This window comes from Trichoplusia ni, chromosome 5 (assembly GCF_003590095.1).
Source record: "Trichoplusia ni isolate ovarian cell line Hi5 chromosome 5, tn1, whole genome shotgun sequence".
NCBI lineage: Eukaryota > Metazoa > Arthropoda > Insecta > Lepidoptera > Noctuidae > Trichoplusia > Trichoplusia ni.
Genome location: NC_039482.1, coordinates 2,151,147 through 2,172,857, shown reverse-complemented (window position 1 = coordinate 2,172,857; position 21,711 = coordinate 2,151,147). Strand labels below are relative to the sequence as shown.

The 21,711-nt window shown below is 34.7% G+C and overlaps 2 protein-coding genes across 5 annotated transcripts in view; both read left to right on the top strand.

Annotated features, from left to right (window-relative positions):
* The window catches only part of LOC113494023 (proton-coupled amino acid transporter-like protein pathetic), a 36,516-nt gene extending 25,120 nt beyond the window's left edge, over nucleotides 1-11,396 (top strand). For 2 of the 3 annotated variants that reach the window (XM_026872140.1, XM_026872142.1), the window contains exons 2-9: nucleotides 4,554-4,605; nucleotides 6,312-6,394; nucleotides 7,098-7,172; nucleotides 8,426-8,576; nucleotides 8,901-9,022; nucleotides 9,132-9,216; nucleotides 9,358-9,830; nucleotides 9,917-11,396. In XM_026872140.1, coding sequence (XP_026727941.1) covers nucleotides 4,554-4,605; nucleotides 6,312-6,394; nucleotides 7,098-7,172; nucleotides 8,426-8,576; nucleotides 8,901-9,022; nucleotides 9,132-9,216; nucleotides 9,358-9,830; nucleotides 9,917-10,331 — 1,456 coding nt within the window. In that variant the 3' untranslated portion in view covers nucleotides 10,332-11,396. Of the gene's footprint in view, nucleotides 1-1,286; nucleotides 1,457-4,553; nucleotides 4,606-6,311; nucleotides 6,395-7,097; nucleotides 7,173-8,425; nucleotides 8,577-8,900; nucleotides 9,023-9,131; nucleotides 9,217-9,357; nucleotides 9,831-9,916 lie in introns of those variants that run through there. The other variant, XM_026872141.1, reaches the window with a different exon arrangement.
* LOC113494024 (proton-coupled amino acid transporter-like protein pathetic) lies at nucleotides 7,180-17,327 on the top strand. Of its 2 annotated transcripts, none has more exons than XM_026872144.1 (6): nucleotides 7,180-8,408; nucleotides 15,111-15,278; nucleotides 15,511-15,632; nucleotides 15,914-15,998; nucleotides 16,163-16,635; nucleotides 16,761-17,327. In XM_026872144.1, exons 2-6 carry the CDS (start codon nucleotides 15,132-15,134, stop codon nucleotides 17,170-17,172), a joined length of 1,239 nt encoding a protein of 412 aa, XP_026727945.1. In that variant the 5' UTR covers nucleotides 7,180-8,408; nucleotides 15,111-15,131; the 3' UTR covers nucleotides 17,173-17,327. The 2 variants fall into 2 exon arrangements, with proteins under 2 accessions (XP_026727945.1, XP_026727944.1); XM_026872143.1 differs by lacking the exon at nucleotides 7,180-8,408 and adding an exon at nucleotides 12,392-12,654 and having other exon boundaries at nucleotides 15,128-15,278.
* Nucleotides 17,328-21,711: the final 4,384 nt, after the last annotated feature.

Sequence of the window (21,711 nt, the reverse complement as noted above, 5' to 3'; positions counted from 1 at the left end):
GACCGGGTAACTTGCTTAATAAATAGCAATTATTCATACAATCAAAATGACTTGTGTGCTTGCCCTTTTAAATATAAGGCTATTACTAGGACTAGAATGTATACTACATTTTAAAACTTATTACGAAAGCTCTTTTAGATAAAAAAAGACACTGGATTAATTACGGTTTTTCAACTGGTATTTTGTGCTGAGTTTGTATTAAAAAAGTTTACTTATTCAAGAAATTATAACAAAAGCAAGTAAAAGAGTAAGTATACTTTCATTTCACAACCTCTGTCCTCACATAAATTAAAACAGAAACCGCAAAAAAACGTTTGAAAGTACCAAAAATTTCGTAATGTAAAATAGTAACTTACTAAGCTATTTAAAACTTTATTTACTCTTCTCAATGTTTGTCTTATAATAATAAGGAACCATCCAAACCATGTCGCGCCTATCATAATTATCTTAAATAGTTAAATAACACGATTGTCAACTATCCGCTGATTTACAAGGTAACCAGTACCGGGCGAAAAATATTTATGCACACGAAGCACAGCTCCAACATTCTTCGTGTGCACAAATATTTTTATATCTATACTTATGGGTATATCTATGTTAAATCAAGAACTTTACGGAAAAACGGACTGAATAGGACAAATCAGTCAGTGTTTTTAGGAAGGCAGGAAGGGAAAAAGAAAAATGGTTTCCTCATAAATTATTACGAGCATATGGACGAAAGTCATCATAATCTGTAAGTTAATTTTAAAAATAGGAAATCTTCGTTTCTAAAACAATTACTTATAAAATATAAAAAATATAGCTGTGATATCTAAAAAATAATCTAATTTTATAAAAACCGAAAAACATAAAAAAAAATATGAAAAAGAAAGAATGTGTATGTGGAGAATAAATAATTTATCAAAAATATTTTATTTAAATAAAAGAAAATATTAACGTAGTATACAACTTGAACATAGTATTAGATTTTCATACCACCTACAATTCTCGATCCACCGATGTTGAATTTCAGGTGGCGGTGTGCAAGCGCATCATAAAAATTCACTTCCATATTTTTTCTCCATCGCGTCAAAAGAAGTATAAGTTCAAAAAAAACATTTGCCGGAATTTTAAACTCATCACGAAATCGCTTATTCACCCTGTTTCACGACATCTATATATAGATGTCTCCTAACACAAATATATGCGTAACAAAAGCAACAGACAAGAATATTGAGATAACACGCGCCAAGCTTTGTACTGTATTTGACATTTAAACTTAGATAGCTTACTACCATATACCGAACTGAAGTCGAGTCCACACGACGTGTCTCATTATCACGAGTTGCCGATTGAATTGATAATACGAGTGTATCAGTCGATGTGGGGAAGCCAGACTGCCAGCGTTATCAGTCGTAACACAACTATTGGGGAGGCAAGACGTGTCTACCTTGTAAGTGACGAAACACGATCCCAAGTAAGTTACATCAACTTTTCATAAAATTTTTGATGCGGGATTTTCTTTCGTTCGAAATATTAACTTAGAATATTTTTCATTTTTGAGTAACGTATTTTTAATAATAAATTGTTAGTTGTAGTGTAAGTTCGGGTTAAGTTTAAGTTTATTACGATTCTACTTTTATTTTAGATTTCACTTTATACGAGTTTTTTTTATATTAGTCAGTCTCCAATAAAAAAGGTTTTTCTCACCATGCTTATTTGGCTTCCAATTATCAAATTTTGTGTGGTTTTTTCTTCGGATTTAGATTTATTTTCTTTGAAGAATTTATTAATTTCCTTACATAAACCTAGTTAAAAAAATACAGCCTTTTAAATATCACGATCCAGATTTCGGATCTACAAGTAATTATTAAAATAATAAGTGTTTTTATCAAGTTATAAAAAAATATATCATATATTATCAATTATAATTAGCCGTGGTCTTTTTGCTTGTCATGTTATAACAATACTGCAAAATTTTGTCAACAACATTATCAAACTTTAAGCTTCGGTAATATCGATAAATATTACATAAAACGTTGATACAACTGCGGTATATGTATTCTAGCGATATCAGCTGACGATAACAGTTACGATATATAAACATATTATTTATTACTTGGCTTTTTTATGCGTTTTTCTTCTGTTATTTTTATTCTATTACTAGCCATGCCCGGTTCACGGTGCCTTTATATTATTGGGGCGGAGATGGATCCAAAAAATTACTATCGTATAAAAGTCAGGATTACTTATTAAGGTGGTTACTAGTAATATGGTATCTTCTTTTTCTTCCATAAGAAAGGTTCTTAAAGGACAATAACAAAATACAACAACAAAAAACATTAGGGAAATCGGTCCATTCAAGGGAAATTTCATTTTTATATGTATAGATTATTTTAAAGAACAGAAATCGAGTAATAGGCAGTATATATTGTAGAGCCATCTCTGGCACTTGAAATCTCTATTACTTAGTGTATTTACAAAATACCATTAAAAATAAATATCGTAATCATAAAGTACTAAATAAATAAGCATGCATTAAGTTGAAGTAGGTACATTTAAAACGATATAGCAAGTAAACAGACGACGGAGTAAATTAAATAGGATATTATCACTGTTTCAAAAACAACAACAGAACGTTAGTTTACAAAGCCAGTATTTTTCTGACAAATGTACTAATTATATGTATTTTTTGTGTCCCACAATAACTCTACTTTTATTTTAACAATAAAACAAAAATAAAAATTTGTAAAACAAATTGTAAAACAGTTTATATATTGTGAATAGTCCTTCTAAAAATCTTATTGTATTGAGTTTGTTTTGCTTGCCGCGTCAAAGAATTCTGAAAACGCGTGTACGAGATAAAAAAAAAAATGTTTTCGTCACAAAGGCCTCCCTTTATTCTCGGAACAATAAAGCCAAAGTGAGACAGAGGTGTCGAAGCTGGCTTCAGGTCAAGGTGACTATCAGTGCTGACAAATGTAAGTGCGAACTTCAAGGAAATGACGCGTAGCTATCAGCGCGTTAGTAGGCCAAAAGCTTCTAAGAAGCTCGTGTTTTTGGCAGTATTGGTGACATCGAGTAACGCAAGTCGGAATCGCGGACAAAGGTTCTATAGTAGATGTCTATTTAATTAAATAAATATCTTGCTTGTATAAAATTCCCTTGAATATTCATTTTATTTTCATTTCAGTATGTAGTTTAGCGGCAACAGAAATACATAGTTACGATACTTACGATACTTACGATCATAGTTTCTGAGACAGTCAGATAGTGGAGTAGAAATACGGATCCTTTAAAAGTACTCAGTGACTGTACGTTTTATTAGATAAGCGAGGCTTCTAAGCAAGACAAAAAAAGAATTCAAAGATGTAATGCACTTAACATCAGTAAAGTATTCTAAATCATGTCTGTAAATGCCCAGTCTTGTCGAAAATCTAGGAAGTACCTATGCTTTTTTATATATTGCCTATGCATGTGTGTATATTAACAGGAATACTTCGTCGAATAGGAATATAATATATTTCATGTGGACTTAGAGACTCTAATGTCGCAGGCAGCTCAAATTTTGCAGTCAGCGCCTTACGCATTTATTTCTGAGCAGGTATCTTATTGTCTATATCTTGTGTTTACTAAGTAGCTTTTATTTCATCGACGCTTTTGAAATATAATATGAAAGCTTGTTTGTACTTCGGCGAATGCAAACGACTCCGCATAACTGTAATTTTGCCATGGTATAAATTTTATGTTACAAAAATAGGGTGAAATTTTATTATAACATTTTCTGATTAAGTAAATGAAATTAAACGCATTAATTTAAGTACAATATTCAGCAGTTTACTATAAAGAAACAACAAGTAAAAGTAAAATTCATGTCAAGGAAATCATATTATTATCAAGCATACATTTCAGCTGTTAATACCAAAGGTACCGCTGCGCTGGTAGAATGTCAAATAAACTAACAAAAATTCTTTTAATTTTTCGAAAACTATACAGCCAACGTGTTGAAGAATCATCTTCAGCATGACACATTATAACAATGCTTGTATTACGCATTTAGTTCATACTTGATTTTATATGATTCTGAACCTATTGCGATATTTTTTATTGATGTCAAGCACTAAAAATGCTACGTACAATTACTTTTATGGCTACAAATAAACCTTGAAAATGCAGGCAGGCTAACAAAAAGTATTTACAATGGATAAGTGAAAAACCCTTACTAACCTTAAAAAAAATTATTTACAGCAAATTTTATAAACAAGGGTTGCTATCGTTACTCAAAAAAAATGGCAAAATCAGTTCTAGATTTTTTTATCTTCGAAGTTACGAAAAAACTGATGCAGTTTCGTAATTATGAGTATTTTTTTACGAAATAATTTATTATTACTATCATTACACAGATTATTAACTTAACGTTAAGATCGTATCTTCAATCTTAACCTAACTGATTATCTAATCAAATTCGATATGGAATTATAAATGTAAAATGTGTTTTTCATAATACACAAATTGTATTTAATCTTTGTTTTTTTTATGCTGATATTAATGAAAGTTTTTCGTTTGATTCACAGGTGCAAAGAATACATCGGTCAGCTGCTAGACCAAACTGGCAAAATGGTGAACGTAAGTCAATTTTATTACCTGCATATAATATTTAGAACAAAATAAAAATATACATGACTAAAACTATAGATAATAAAGTGTTGAAATGAAACTACTTTTACGGATTTTATAGCGGTTTAATTTTAGTTCCCGACGTTTCGACACCTTTGCAGGTCCAAAATCCGTAAGTAGTTTCATTTTAATGTCTAACCTTCGCGTGGACCTAAGAAACCACTAGATGATAAAGTGATTAAAAAAAGATTTTTAATTTTAGACATTTGACTAGGTATGGTAGATAGTTAGGTCATTCTAAAATTCTTTTATTTCTTTCTTTTCGTCAGATTTGACTTAAAGTGTGCCTGTACCGACTGCACCTGCATAGAACTAAATATAAAATACACAAGGGATCATTATAATCGAGTTTATTATGTTCCGGATTGCCCCAAAAATAATCATAATAGAACGATACTCACAATCAAATCACATTTATTTTTAAATATCTCACGTTATCTATATTTCGCCGAAAGATTCTGCCTTTTTGAGACCCAGTGGAAAGCCGCGTAGACTTATTTTGCTCTGGGCAAAGGCAAACTCTTATCAGGTAAAACCCCGAGTGCTTTTCCATTCCTTCTTTCAGTTGAAGGGCAACAGGAACGCTTTCGTAGACTACCGAGAAATCGAGATAGATTATCGTAACGTAGCTACAACTCTAGTGACGTCATTTAAATATATCTGTTATATTACACCCGACACTTAGCACTCTACTAGACGCCTTAATACGCATTACTAAACCATGTAACTAAACAAATATTATCTAAACGTTTTCAAGGTTCATTTAATAAGTCAGAGCAAGCATGAAAAGGTTGAGTTGTCGGTAGACGTATCTTTATTCGTTAAAGTGGAAGGAATGGAACAAGTTCTGGTTACGAAAAAAGGTTTATTTTTTTACTTAGCAACAACTTAGGTAACATTTATCTTTTTAATATAGGTAATGATACAGAAAAAGCATAATAATCTTATCTTGCAAGTCCAAACTCAGTGATTTATTTGTTGATAAAAAACAATATTGTGATAAACTTTCATATCTGCAATCTGGATCCTTATCGATCTAAATATAATTCGTTAAGTATAGGCAAAGTCATAATGCAGTAAAATATTAGGTAGGCAACATGATAAATAGAGTTATTAGGTACAAATAAACATAGAAGGCAGAATGATTTAATTTCAGTTCCGTTGAATGCTATGTGGAAGTCCACATAGTATACAACATTGTTATAATAAAAAGGTACCTACACCTACCTATCTACACCTACACCGCTTATAGTCTATGCAGGTACAATAAACGTGTTAGGTACATTTCTATAATGTTATATACATGTAGTTACTTATCACATTATTCAACCAACAGCAGAATTCCACGAATACAAAAACGATTTTTTGAATAAGCATTATTGCGAACGACATAGTCATTGCTATAAGCTAGTATAAGTATGTATTAATGACAAAACACTATCAGCCCATTCCAGAAACATCTATGATGATATCAAACAAGTGATAAAATACCCCCAGCAATCTATTAAAATAAACCCGCCATATCACGGTATTTTTATTATTTAACAGATTACATCTTGAACAAAAACAATTTCTTATCTTTGGAGCTAAATTAATTATAATAACTTATAATCAACTGGTTGATATTTATTTCGTATTTTTGTTTCGTTTTCTAGGAAGCAAATGGCAATGCGCCCGCGCCGCAGGAGCTGGAGACCTTCCTGTCTACAGAAGACAAGAAGGAGAAAGTTGTCAACAAGTTAGTATTTGTTTTTAAAGACAAGATTTTACTAGCTTCTACCAGCTTCGTCCGCGTAGATTTTAGCTATCGCCGCAAAAAGTGGTTTTTCATCCAGAATGTCAACTGCTAAGTCTCGTTGCTAGTGGACTTTTGGACCAATTTTGATTATCATGCTTTAAGAGCAAAGAACTTGGTCGAACGACCGCTACCGTTTCAAGACTTCTGTCACTACCATGTGAAAATTAGGAAATACCAAATATGTGTTACCACTAAACAATTCTATCATCATTTATTTATTTAAAAGTACGGTAAAACGACTTTCACTATTACAGAAGATAAAGTAGCAGAACACGTTAATTATAATACTTACATCTCGTCATGTCTAAAATGAAACAGAATGAGCCATAAAGTGTCGCTCAATCTTCTTCTGTTTTTCCTTTTACACTTGATTACCTTACTTTTCCCCAAATTTATACATTTTGGTACGGATCATGATCAAAATGTTCTAAATGATAAATACTACAGGGGTCTATTTTGTAGCGGAATAGTCCGAAAGGGCTACCGTATCCCCGGTACACAGAGACCATAGGACACGGGTGGGATTTAGTCAGTAGAAGTCTGACCCTCCCTTCCGCTTAACCTAAAGGACTCATTTAATGATTTCCCATCTGGAGAAAAGGGTTCTGATTTGTCATCTAATGTATTTTTATAATTTGTTCAGATACAACCTGTCGGGAGATGCCGAGTCGGCGGACTTCGACCCTTTCGCCGAAAGGAAATTGGATAACCCCACTTCGTAAGTAATCATATTCAAATCCGTATTTAATACTTAGGAACAGTTTGGACTCATTACTAAGAAATTCGTACTAGAAAGTAACAAGACATTTGGAGTTATTAAAACAGCAAGAATATACGAAGAAGTTTCAATATAAATATCTAAGTATTGAAGTGTCTGCCGGGCAAACTGTTGCTAAGTAAAACCATAATTAGTATTGTATCGGGCCGGTATTTGAGCCAAGTATGCAGAATTTTCTTCACGTACCGACCCACAAACCTATAAAACTGGTAACTACACCGTGCTCGGAGAATGAACATACTCGTATTTATTTCATGCCACGCGAATTTTTCACAGCAAATGCGAATTGGCGATGCTAAGTATATTTAAATACAAGTGACCTCTGAATTTAGTGGTTCTTATGTACCTATGCTAGACATATTATGTAGGAATATTGACGATTACTGAAAAAAACATTAGGTAAATTCTAATATACTTGCAGTGAGTAGACTATAATAAACATTTAAAGTTTTTTTGTAGTTAAGCAGCTATAATGTTTTCTGATAACTTTAAAACATCTTTTCTATCTTAGATGGTTGACGCTAAGCGCTGACATAGCCCACCTTTATAATGACCATAACGCGAAGGGCTGGCAACATCTCAATAGTGTCAAAAGCTTCTCGAATCAGTACAGAAATGACCCTGGACATTCTAACACCACTTAAAACAGAAGGCTAAGAATTACGTTATCAGACAACCTAGACTTTTTTAGTCTAAAATCAACAATTCCAATTCACGAATTGATTTACGTTCAGGAGGACTCATGAAATTCTTGTCTGTTATCTACATATTTAACGCGAATGTGGCGATCAAAAATAGAACGTTTTTCATGAATTTAGTTAACCTCAGGATATTGTAGAAATATTCCAAGGTCGACACAAAAAAATCCTAAAGTTTAGATTTTTACTTATTCATCTGAATTACAAAGTCCCACTATATTATTATCTGATGCGAACACAAATCAAGATGTGCAACTATCAGACTTCTTTTAAATGATATCGAAACAATTGAAGGTCAAATATTTCATTCTTTAATAAATGATGGATATATAAGAATCTACGTATAGACTAAGTATAAACAGCGTTGTTTTTGACAGAGAGTATGGTTGTAATTGCACAGCTACGTGACACATTGTACACAGCTGCACTGGATGCACAATCAAAAGCGTGTTGGAGCAACTGGCTCGTTGTTACCGAGATCGTCTGATGTTTCAGAAACATGGACACGCTGACCCATCTGTTGAAGGCGTCGCTCGGCACCGGTATCCTCGCCATGCCCAAGGCCTTCAAACGCGCTGGTCTCGTCAACGGAATATTGTTCACCGTCCTCGTAGCCGTCGTTTGCACTCACTGCGCTTACGTCCTTGTAAGTAAACTTCATCACACTGCTATGCTCACTTCTAATACTGTTATACATTGTTTGCATTTTAATCTTAGTATTTGCTTCGCGATCGCTGCCACAGTATCAACAAGCATGAAAATAAACATGAATGCTAAGCGAATTTTATAACCTTACCTATGCATATTACATTTTGTTAATCAGTAAGATCAGATTAAAAATTAAAATGTACAACGTCGTTAATTTTTAATCATTGCTTGCCAAATATTTATTGTTATTAGCAATTTAAAGTAAATATTAATTTATTTGACTTTCAGTTTTTCTTAACATTTTCTTCTTTCTTATATACAGATTAAATGTGCGCACGTGCTCTACAAAAAGACTAAGAAAACCCAGATGACCTTTCCTGAGGTTGGACAAGCGGCTTTAGAGAACGGTCCTCAAAGACTCCGGGCTTGGGGAAATGCTTTCAGGTACATGTAAAACTTATTAGAACATGTACATAGGTTATTTATCTTTTTATGCACCTAACCTATGGTACCTTTCTTGTCCGAAGTGTAACCTTTTTGATGTTTGTTTCAGGATCTTCATATTAGTCAGTCTTTTCGCGACTTACTTCGGAACTTGCTCAGTGTATACAGTCATCGTAGCCAAGAACATTCTTCAGGTAAGCAGGAGTTATAATTATTCATTTGAAGACAAGATAGTTGCAAAACGTGCAACATGTGAAACTTTTTGACAAGTGATATGGTTTAACTAACTCCTGACAAGAAGATCACTTTAAAAGACGTTCGCCTTATTGTTACAGGTCGTGGCGTATTACATGGGTGAAGAGGAAGACAAAGTTGAAATAAGAATATTCATAATTGCCCTCCTACTGCCTCTCATCTTCATGGCATGGATCCGCAACCTCAAGTACTTAGCTCCAGTCTCAATGATTGCCAACGTATTTATGGGTCTCGGTCTCGGAATCACCATGTACTACCTGGTCGGTACCGGAGAGTTGCAGACGGAGAACATCAACTCAATGCTCTTCAAACCACCCACGGAATGGCCCGAATTCTTCTCTCTGACCATCTTTGCTATGGAAGCTATCGGTGTCGTGATGCCCCTAGAAAATGCCATGAAGACCCCAGGCGCTATGCTGGGAGTCACAGGAGTCCTGAACAAAGGCATGAGCTTCGTCTGCGTAGTGTACATCCTCCTCGGTTTCCTCGGCTACCTTCGCTTCGGAGAAGACGTTTTAGATTCTATCACTCTTAATCTGGCTCAATCTGATATGTGAGTATCAACAACTCACTATTTATTATTATTTTATTTAAACACTCGCTCTCTTATACCAGACTTAACAATATTTTTGTTTACAGTCCTGCCCAAATTGTCAAGATCGCCATTGCTATCGCCGTGTACTGCACATACGGACTGCAGTTCTTTGTGTGCGTCGAAATCATGTGGAATGGAATTAAGGACAAGTACACCAAGCGCCCGGACCTGGCTAACTACGTCATGAGAACTCTCCTGGTTACCGCCTGCGTGTTACTTGCCGTCGCCGTGCCCACCATCGGACCCTTCATGGGTGTCATTGGCGCTTTCTGCTTCTCCATACTCGGACTCATCGCGCCCGCCTTTATCGAAGTCATCACCTACTGGAACATTGGCTTCGGACCTGGAAAATACCTGATCTGGAAGAACATTTTAGTATTACTGTTTGGTCTTTTCGCTCTCATATTTGGCACCAAAGAAGCTATAAACGACATTATACGTGTATACACCTTATCATAAATATGAGCTCGCGTTCGGCGCAGCTTTTATTCAAAAATTCTGTGTTAATGTGTGATAGATGTTAGCGTACAGCTTAGTGATTAGTTATAGATAATTTTATACCACTTTTGCGTGCAATACTTTGTAACGTTCAATCAAGCAGCAGTGTCTGGCAGGTCGTTATAATTTTGCAAGACTGTATTTTTGATTCCCCAATCTAAGTACTTGTAAACTTTTCGACCAAGGAAATATAACGAAAATGAACATTCTGTTGTATTGGTTAATATGAGTTCCGCTGCTAAACCAATGGTGCTACTTATTGCATATTGTCAATATTTGCTCCACATTATTAACTTGTTATTGATACTTTAACGAAAAGAGTTTTGCCTAATATTCTGCGTATTTTATGAAACGTATAATATATTTATAAGTATACAATTTTTAATTGGGGCATGTAAAATTTATCTAAAATCGCGATTACATTCCCAAATCAGAACTGAATAATGATGGATGGTGTACTTAGAAACATATAAGTCAACATGTATTGTCGAATGTGTGATGTAGGCACGGTGAAGTAATGGATTAATGGTTCGATACAAAATTAGCTGCGCATGTGCACCTTAGTTAAGTCTTTCCCGAACTAAACGAAGACCAAATAGCGATTGGAGTTAGTTTTAATCTATTATGATGTCAGTACTTAACATCCACTGTCCTTAGTATAATTATCAGTGTAAATGAACAAATGCCTTCATAATTCAACTTATTTCCATAAAGTTGAACATTTCTTTATCTTATATTGGTGACTGGGATCTTGCATTTAGTGTTTGTAAGCTTACTGATTTATAAACAACTGTACATTATTTATAGAGATATGTGGGTATTTTGTAAGTGCGTTATGCGAATTTCAATTTTCATATACAGCACTTTATGATAAGTTTTCAAAAGATATACTGTAGAACTGTAATATGAATAAGTACATAGAGTCACGTGTGATAATACATAAACAAGATATATCATGAGAGAGGCCTTCTTTCATAATCTAGAAATCTAGCCTAAAACTAAATTGTCCATTACTATATACAGAGAGACTATTTGATAAAATTCTGAATTTATATACAAATTCTTATACCTATAATAAAAGCTATTTATACTTATTATATAAATTGATATGTAAAATTGGTACGCTTCTAATGGATTCAAACAAATGATTTATTTAATTTAACGACTGTAGTGAAAATTATTACAACATTTGTAGACATAATGTCAAAACAAAACCAATAAAGTTCCTATTTGTTTTTAAATTATATAGGAAATTAATGTTAGCGACTAAATTTTGTTTTGTTCATAACCACAGCGCACCAAACAATAAAATAACAAGTTATTTGAAATGTTATCAGTTATATGATATTATTTTGTAATTTAATTATAATCTTAAATAACGCGAATAAACCATTTATAAGCTCTGTATATTTTTATTTACTTGATCCTTGACCTCGTTCACGCGCATTGCGGAAAGATAATGTTCGCAGATACTGAAGTGCATCCTTCATCCGCTGTCGTTCATAATGTTGGCGCCAGCGACGATTCTGGGCCCCAATTCCACTATTTTCAATACCCGATGAATTAATGCAAATTGGATCAAAATGAAAGTATTCAATCTGGGATGCAACCCTCACTATCAATACAATGAATTTGCAAATATCATGATGGCAGAATGCTTACGAGAATACGAATAGTGTCAAATTTAATCATGATTCAATTAAATCACCGGCAACTGTAGATAAACATCGGAATTGGGCCCTGAGCGAAGCTAATCGCACGCAGGCTACTGAGCTCGAATCAATTAGCGAAAGTGGCATCTAGTACTACACTGGATTGGACAAACCTTATTGGATTAGGTATAGGCAAGTACTTTAAAAACTCTAACTTACAGAAGCAGTAATTCTTAGATATCAGAGAAATCGAGTTCCAGTGCGTTTCGAAAAAAAAAACTCAATCATTATTGAACATCTGTATTTCTCATCGACAAGGGTCTTGTTATGTTGACATTTTATCCACTTTTTGTCATTCTCCTTTAGACCAAAGAACGCTCTGGTCAAATGGCCGCTAGCGTGTTAGTAGTCCGTCAATGGTCTGTCAAAATGTTCGGGAGAATAATAAATATGGCAATTTTAATTATACTGAAAACATTTATCACACTGACCAAAGTATTAGGAATATTAAATGGCGGAGGGATCGTTGTAACCTCTTACCTAATATTTTTTTATAACTTGTGCGGACTCAATATGGCGGGAGCATCTGATTTCGACCCTTTCGCCGAAAGGAGATTGGCGAATCCTACTTCGTAAGTAGCGGTATTTAATACTTAGCAGGTTTAGTCTCCTAGTGCACAGACTATTTCTTTTCTCTGTGTAAGTAGTATTCTACGGACACTTTTTTGGCAGATGTCATGCAACATAACAAATACATAGTCGGTTCAAAGTCTTTTTATATATTTAGCGACGTTGCAGATTATCTAGCTGAACAAACGAACTTCGCGCTGACTAACTTATATCGCCGTATTATTGTGATCCAAAAAACCACCCCCGTGTACACTATAACTGCTCTTCTGATGAGGTATCAGGAGAGCAGGTATATCTCATGACCACTAATACCTTCTCTGGTACCACCTTCACCAACCGCTGCTAATTGCTTTCCTGTATTGAATAGCAACAAAGTTCAAATTAACTCAACATTTTAGTTAGTAAACGTATGGGAAATAGAAAAGGGGCCCTGTTTGTACTTTTCTGCCCGCAAAAACGTTAAATGAACATTTAAGGAAATTAATTGGAAAAATCGGTACCGGCGTCATAGCGTGACCAAGAGATATAGCAATTATTTTTTTATAAGAGTATAAAAATCAATATCCATATCACTCGTTCAAAGTATCTTTTGTGTATCGCCACCAGCTCGTTCTTCGATTGTGACTTTATCTCATGAATTGTGGCAAAACACTTTCCAAAACGAAAATAGCCAATGAGTATTGAGGACAGTTGAGGACTGATCGCGGTGTTGTTTTTGTCACGAACAACATTGATGTTGCTGGAGCTTATGCATTATCGTAACTTAGAATGCATGATTTAAAACAAATTTGTGATCGGTTGAGCCGTATCGATACTTTACACGAACGGTTCCAAGTGGTTCAGTTCCTTTTTGACAAGAATGGAAGAAAACAATGAACCAACCCTTTGAACTTGGCGTGTATTTTTCGCTCATATACCACAGTCAACAACTCAAGTGCCTTGAAGCACTTTATTCAAATTTTAATGCAAAATGTAAACGTGTAAAACGACGTACGCGGTCCATAAATTTTGTCATTTTGTAATATTGACAGCACAAAAGACTATTATTTTCATAATATGTTACGTACAAAGGTAAATGATTTAAGATGACTTAAAAGCGCTAGCAAATTGAAACATTTCAGCCAAACGGCTATGCTTTATAAAATATAGCGCGAATGTCTCGAACAGAGGGAATCTGTCGATCAGCTCGTCGACCACTATCAGGAGGGCGGCAAAATTGATTTTTGACGAGTTAGTATTGTCAAAAAAGCTGATGGTTTGCTTACGCGAACCCGCGCATTGACGCGCTTGCAATTGCACCGAGCTTAAGCCGCGCTGCAATACTGGTCTAAGAGTCCCTGAAGACTGGATTTCTGATTGATCAAAAGATTTTACCTAGCTGTTTATCGGTGAACGTGGCATGAAAAAATAATAAAATTTGTTTTTTTGGCCTTAAAAATCGATAGAATTAAAAAAAAGGCTATTATTTTTATGACGTCAATAGGGCGGCAAATAGTGACTCCACCCCGGGCGACGGTGACTCACGCAGCGCCACTGCTCGTGAGTTAAAGGACACAGTTCTAACCTAAGGGATTGACAGAAAATGAACCAGTATATAAGAAAAAACTTTTAAACCAAGGAACCCCCAAAACAACAATCATGTCAAAAAAGATACAATTGAAGAGTGTTTCTATTGATTTCTATCAAGACACCAAAACATGTACTACATAGTGCTGATTTGGAAATTCAAAGAATTACAGATAATTTTTCCACCTTCGAAACTCAGAAAGTGACCAAGATCATTGCCAACCCAGGTACCATGCGCGCAAAATATCTTACTTGGGTGGTGTTTTGCGATATCATCAGTTGGAAATTATTCAACTTGCCATCATGGGCAATATCGCTGTAACAAAAAAAGGTTAGTCGGAGGTAAAAATCTTCAGGTCAAGGAACACGTATATGGTCCGGGATAACAAGCGATAAAGGACTGTTCCGCCTAGCTACTGATAAGGACGACCATGACATGAACACTAATTCGCACTGGTTAAAGAGGTCCCTAGGATAGAGAAAGATCTGTAAGGAAAAAGTCCCGTTTTCCCAGTACCCGGTTAACAAATATTAATCAAATCCATACTAATATATAAAGCTCGACAGTTTGTTTGAACGCGCTAATCTCAGGAACTACTGGTTCAAATTGAAAAATTCTTTTTGGTTGAATAGACCATTAAACGAGGAAGGTTTTAGGCTATATACTATCACGCTAATAATACGAGCGAACTAAGAGGATCGAAGATACAATGGAAAATGTGGAAAAAACAGGAAAATTATTCATCTTGGAAGGCTTCCGTTCAAATTTTCCTAACTTATATCTTCTTACCACGCGGACGAAGTCGCGGGCAACAGCTAGTAATAATATATAAGTTACAATCTTAAGACTCAGAACTTAAAGGTAAGCAGCAACTGGCTCGTTTTTACCGAGATCGTCTGATGTTTCAGAAACATGGACACGCTGACCCATCTGTTGAAGGCGTCCCTCGGCACCGGTATCCTCGCCATGCCCAAGGCCTTCAAGCGCGCTGGTCTTGTCTTCGGTGTATTGTTCACCATCCTCGTAGCCGTCGTTTGCACTCACTGCAGTTACGTACTTGTAAGTAAACAGTCTATTAATTTGTTTACATTTTGTTATTAGTACTTTAATATTTTCAAGTTTCCCAATACATTTTCAACAAGCATAAAAAGAAACACGAATGCGGCGCACAGTTTATGAATTTATTAGAATTAAAATCTTCAATCTTATCAAATGATTAAATTCTCATTATCAATTGGAAACAAAATTTGATTTGGTATTTGGCTTTACTTAAATCATTTTTATTTCACAGATTAAATGCGCGCATGTGCTTTACTATAGAACTAGGAAAAGCCAGATGACATTTCCTGAAGTTGGCAAAGCGGCTTTGGAGACTGGTCCTGTATCAGTTCAGAAATTCGGCAATACTTTCAGGTAACAAAAAACTTAACACTATATAACGAATGGAGTCATAACGGTCTAGTTCACTTAGTAAAATATATTATTCCTTAGTCGAACCCAGTCTCCTGGCGTCATGATCAAATTTGGCAATCCAGAAATCAATTAAAGGAGAACAGTTTCTATTAAAATTATTTGATTATTATTATGTAACTATAACTTACTTGCCTAAAGGGGCTTTAGAGATCGCAGACAATTAATGATGACCAGTGACCTCTTTATAGTCCCAAATGTAAATTGTTCGATGTTTGTTCCAGATCCTTTATCCTGATAAGTCTTTTCATAACATACTTCGGCGTCTGCTCAGTGTATTCAGTTATCGTAGCCAAAAACATTCTTCAGGCAAGTAACATGATGACTGTAAAACGCTTCGCGCTTGTTTGACCTCAAATCTCATTAGTCAGCACGAAATTAAAATTGGTATTTTCCGACGGAGTGAAGTTGGTCTCATAATAGCAAGATAAAATCAAAGTTCCCATAAATAGCTATTCGCCTTATTGTTACAGGTTGTGGTATATTACATGGGCATAGATGAAGAAACGGTTGAGCTTAGAATATTCATCCTTGCCCTCGTGGTGCCGCTTATAATAATGGCTTGGGTCCCCAACCTCAAGTACTTAGCTCCAGTTTCAATGATTGCTAACGGCTTCATGGGCCTCGGTCTAGGAATCACCATGTACTACCTGGTGGGTACCGGAGAGTTAAAGACGAAAGAGGTTAAGTCAATGCTCTTCAAACCGCCGCCAGAATGGCCTGAATGCTTTTCGCTGGTTATCTTTGCCATGCAAGCTATAGGGGTCGTAATGCCTCTAGAAAATTCCATGAAGACGCCTCGTGCGCTGCTAGGAATATGTGGGGTTTTGAACAAAGGCATGAGCTTTGTTTGCGTAGTGTACATTATCCTCGGTTTTGTTGGTTACCTTCGCTTCGGAGAGGACGTTTTTGACTCTATCACTTTGAACTTGGCACAAGATAAGGTGTAAGTATCGCCGTTTCACTATTTGGATTTAAATTTTGATATATGTACGTACCTATACAGATTTAACTCTTTGTAACATTCTTGGCCCTTGTACACCAAACTTATCTATGTACTTTTGTTTACAGTCCTGCCCAAATCGTCAAGGTCGCCATTGCCATCGCCGTGTACTGCACATTCGGACTGCAGTTCTTTGTGTGCATCGAAATCATGTGGAATGGCATTAAACACAAGTACACCAAGCGACCTCTTTTTGCTAACTACATCATGAGAACTCTCTTGGTACTCGCCTGCGTGGGTCTCGCCGTCGCCGTGCCCACCATCGGGCCCTTCATGGGTGTCATTGGCGCTTTCTGCTTTTCCATCCTCGGACTCATCGCGCCTGCCTTTATTGAAATCTCCACATATTGGACCATTGGTTTCGGACCTGCAAAATACCTGATCTGGAAGAATATTTTAGTACTATTGTTTGGCACTTTTGCTCTAATATTTGGTACCAAACAAGCCGTAACGGATATTTTGCAAGTATATACCACGTAAATTCGGGCTCGCATTCAGCGCAGCTTATATGATTCTGGTCATGTGACAGATATTAGGGTAGAGGGTACACTGGGTAAGGTTGTAAGGATTTGGCTTTTACTGTTTATAATTTTGTTATATATACACCAAGCTTTATATGAAATTTATATAAATGATATAATATTATATATTATTTTAATAAAATGATATGTAAAATTCAAATTTGAAGTTTTAGCTACGATAGGGCCGTATCATTATAGTTCCCAGGATATTTTAGAATGCATGAAATTTGAAACATTATTAAACAGCAATTGACAACAGTAAGACTAAACACAACTTAATACAATAAATACTCATGAAACATGTTTTATTTCCCATTATAGTAATAACGACACCTTGCTTTATTCAAACTCGAGTCTTACACGAAGGATTGGGATACTCCCATCTTAGGAAATTAATGGACTGAAATGAATAGAGGATAAATGGACAGAAGGGAGGCCGTTGCACAGCTGTGGGAAACGTAGGCATATATATATATATATATTTAGGAGCAAACACTGGTTTGTGGCTAACTGTATAAGCCAGGTGGTTGGCTTACAGGTCGATTCAAATCGGTTCAGTCCACAATAAAGAAGATTTGATTTGAATTGAGAGAAACCTCCAGCAGTTTCTTGCTATTCTATACAAATGGCTAGCTAGAGGGGTCGCCAGGACTAGGACTATAATGTCAGTAAGGATTTAGGAGCCACGTCAGATTTTTTTGAAATCTGATTTCACTATTATTTAGCAGCAATTTAGCTTATTTAGCAGCACGAATGCCAGATTTAGCAGCAAAATATATCAGTACATATTTGAGTGCAAAAGTGGCTCCTCAATCTAAACGTCTGGATTGAGGAGCCACCTAGAACTCCTTAAGTAATCGATGAATATTTATGAAAATTTAGCATCATTTAGCAGCAATTTTGCATATCACCTTCAAAAAATTTAACTTCTGTAGGGCTAAAAAAAAGAAGATACAATACTTTCAATGTGGCTCCTCAATCTAAACTCAAGAGGTGAATTTCTATTCGACGTGGGCTTTAATATGTTGTGTGTAGGGTGTGTGGTAGGGTGTGTAGGGTGACCACATTATAAATGTATAAATGATCATGTTGTCGAACATATTAATACAAGCTCACGTCGAATAGAAATCCACCTCTTGAGTTTAGATTGAGGAGCCACATTAAAAGTATTGTATCTTCTTTTTTTTAGCCCTACTGAAGTTAAATTTTTTGAAGGTGATATGCAAAATTGCTGCTAAATGATGCTAAATTTTCATAATATTCATCGATTACTTAACGAGTTCTAGGTGGCTCCACAATTCAGACGTTTAGATTGAGGAGCCACTTTTGCACTCAAATATCTATTGATATATTTTGCTGCTAAATCTGGCATTCGTGCTGCTAAATAAGCTAAATTGCTGCTAAATAATAGTGAAATCAGATTTCAAAAATCCAATGTGGCTCCTCAATCCTTACGGACACGGACTATATGCTCGGCGAAGTGGAAGTATCTAACGGGGTAATAACCTATAATAAATCTTGTTGAATGAATACCAATTATAAAAAAAAATACTTCTTTTCAATCAGACATTATTTGTGGACAGTAGCCTGGTGGTGAAAAAATATATGTAGGTGGCTGATTTCACTAAGAATTCATAGTATAATAACTAGGAGTTTGGGATGCTAGGATCCTCTCCCCCAAGGTAAAAAAAGGTTGAAAGTAAAAGCTAGTTAAATAAAACAACGATATCGAAAATTGTTATGTTTATTATGAACAGTGTCTATTCCCGCTAATATTTCCAAGAGAGCTCACTGATAGCTTAACAATTAAGTGATCATTTTACAGACGTCACCTATAAGTCAGCTTATCGATACAGCGACACTACACGGTTCTATGAACATGCTTCAACTTCATATTTATATGAAATATTATATTACAATGACTTACTTAGATTTGGAGGCGGTAACCTTAATTAATGAAACAATGTCAAAAGATAAAAAGATTTTGGAAACACGCACTACATGCATGAGATTATAATAGCAAACTTTAACATTTATATTAAAATCTGAAATAATTTCACTTGCTAGAAACACTTATGACTGATTTAATATGATAAAATTGACTGATTCCACAATTCTATAAATCTATAAATTAGCAACGATATACCATAAGTTAATAACATATCCAATGTTTTTCCCTGATAGATATATATTTATTATGTATCAGGGCAAACTTCTTTTGGATATGTCATTATTTTCTAGCATCCGCGACGAATACACAGCTACATATTGAAAGATCAACGTTATTAACTTTTAATGAGGTGATAGATATATTTACATTATATCGCACTGTTTATTTACAAAGGACGCTACGTAGTGTTAAAACGACACGAATAACAACAAGTAAAAACCAGGCGATATAAAATAGATTCAGGCTATGTAATATTATCTCATGTAAATTTTATTTTAATCTAGTTATTGCTTCGGATTAACAGTTATATTCTTGGTATATATTTAGCTAACTATTTTTTATTATTTTCAAAATTCTAAATAGCATGTGAAATTACAAAGATTAAAGTTACGTTTTCTTTTTTTGATGGGACCTTAAAAGCTAATGAGCTCAGAGGATCTACGACATCGTTTTTCAGCATAACTGTTGCAGTTGTCGAAGAGGGACATCGCTTACAGGGTGTAGTGCGCTGTCACGCTTCCATTAAAACAGTTTTAGTAGAGGTGTCGGTAGCCCCTCTGGTCAGCCCACTTGACATTGTCAATCACCCTATACAAACTTGCGGATCGAACTGCTAAACGTAAACGTCACATCAATATTGACACACCGTGTTTCGAAATGGCCTTACACAATTTTAAATGACTAACAGTCAAGCCACGTACCGCAAAATAAAAACATGCACATACATTAACAACACGCTTTTAAAGACCATTGCATAGTCCAAAATTCAAATCTAATCTAGCTTTAAAGAATTGCTTTTAAAATACTACACAATTAAAAATTTTGCTAAGTGTACGTTCGATCTCGAGATTCCAGCACCTCTTACATGTAACTATTAAACAGGCCATCCTAATCGTTCACGAAAATAATTAAAATCTACTTATTTAAATTTAAAACATGACCTTACGTACTAAAAACACAAAAAATACAATTACAAATTAAAAATAAGATACGAAAATAATACTTAAGTGTTAACGTTATTAAGATATTATAACAAAAATAATTAATAATATTCTGATGTTATACAATAGATAGCATTGCGAATATTTTACGTTTTTTAACTCTATAATAACGAGATTTCAGGAAAATATTTACATTTTATTGGAATTTATTAATATCAAAACACGATACGTAAGTAATGATCTAAGTATGTAGAGTACAACACAATTCGTGCAGGCACTATTCTCACTGTAGTTCTAATTTACTCGGTATCGCAGGAGCTTGTATGTTTGAACTTCGGCCACTTCGATTTATGCGGTTGTGAGGTAGCTTTCGATCTACGTTTGTCTAAGAATACTGCAAGTATATTACGCACCGGCTGGTGTGACGTCATTCATGACCAGAATTCAAACAACACACACTCCTACATAATTGCAAGTGACAATCACCACTAACCACAACTAGATGCTACTTGTCTGACTTTAATTAACTATCTTTTATTTCTTAGAATTAACCAATTCCTGATTTCTTTTTTTTAAGTTACATTGCAGTTTATTTTAAATAGGTTTTTTATAAATATGCCTTTATTAAAACACCGGCTAAGCTAAATTTTCAGACTCCTAATTTAAATAGTCATGTAATTAATGTATATCTTTGATTATTAACATTGGATAACAAACCAAATTCGCCGTGAAATTATATTAAACGTTTTATTACATTTGCAAATCAAAATAACTTCATTGTGAGTTAGGTTGGCAACCCAAATGTGTAGGTATTAAATTTGTGGCAACACTAGTTTTTGCGAAATGAGTAGAGTAGGGTAATTAAATCGTTGGTTTACTTCGTCGATTTCACCCTTCTTATTTAAATAGGTAAACCCTGTATATACTCTATAACTAATAAGAATTTATTTAAAGATTGCAAATACAATAGCACGTTTTTTTAGAGCTATATGTTGTACAAGATTTATTGTTGCTATGTAGGAAAAGTAAGAAAGGCAATAAAATATTCATGTAATAATTTTCATGAAGCTGAATCACAGTTAATTTTACAAACTTACTCATGTGTATTTATCGGGATTGCCACCGGTTGGGTCTTCAACAAGTTGGCTAATCCACTGATACAATAACCAGTGAGCAAACCGTTTTTAAATAAATAAAACGTTTCATGTTGAAGTCACAAATACGAATGCTATAAAATAACATTGAATATGTAAGCAATATTTTCATTAACATTTTAAATGTAAAGATGTTATAATAAAAGTGCCAAGTTGTGATTAAAATATTGCATTTTTTAATTTTCACAGCTTCTCTAGTGTCCAATTTCCTCAAAACAAGGACTAGACGTAAA

Bases quoted from the DNA above. Each gene is read 5' to 3' on its own strand.
- LOC113494024 (XM_026872143.1), top strand. From the start codon at position 12,410: ATGGCCGCTAGCGTGTTAGTAGTCCGTCAATGGTCTGTCAAAATGTTC. The intron at 12,655-15,127 runs GTAAGTAGCGGT...CTGATGTTTCAG, and splicing joins AGATTGGCGAATCCTACTTC to AAACATGGACACGCTGACCC. The intron at 16,636-16,760 runs GTAAGTATCGCC...TTTTGTTTACAG, and splicing joins AACTTGGCACAAGATAAGGT to TCCTGCCCAAATCGTCAAGG.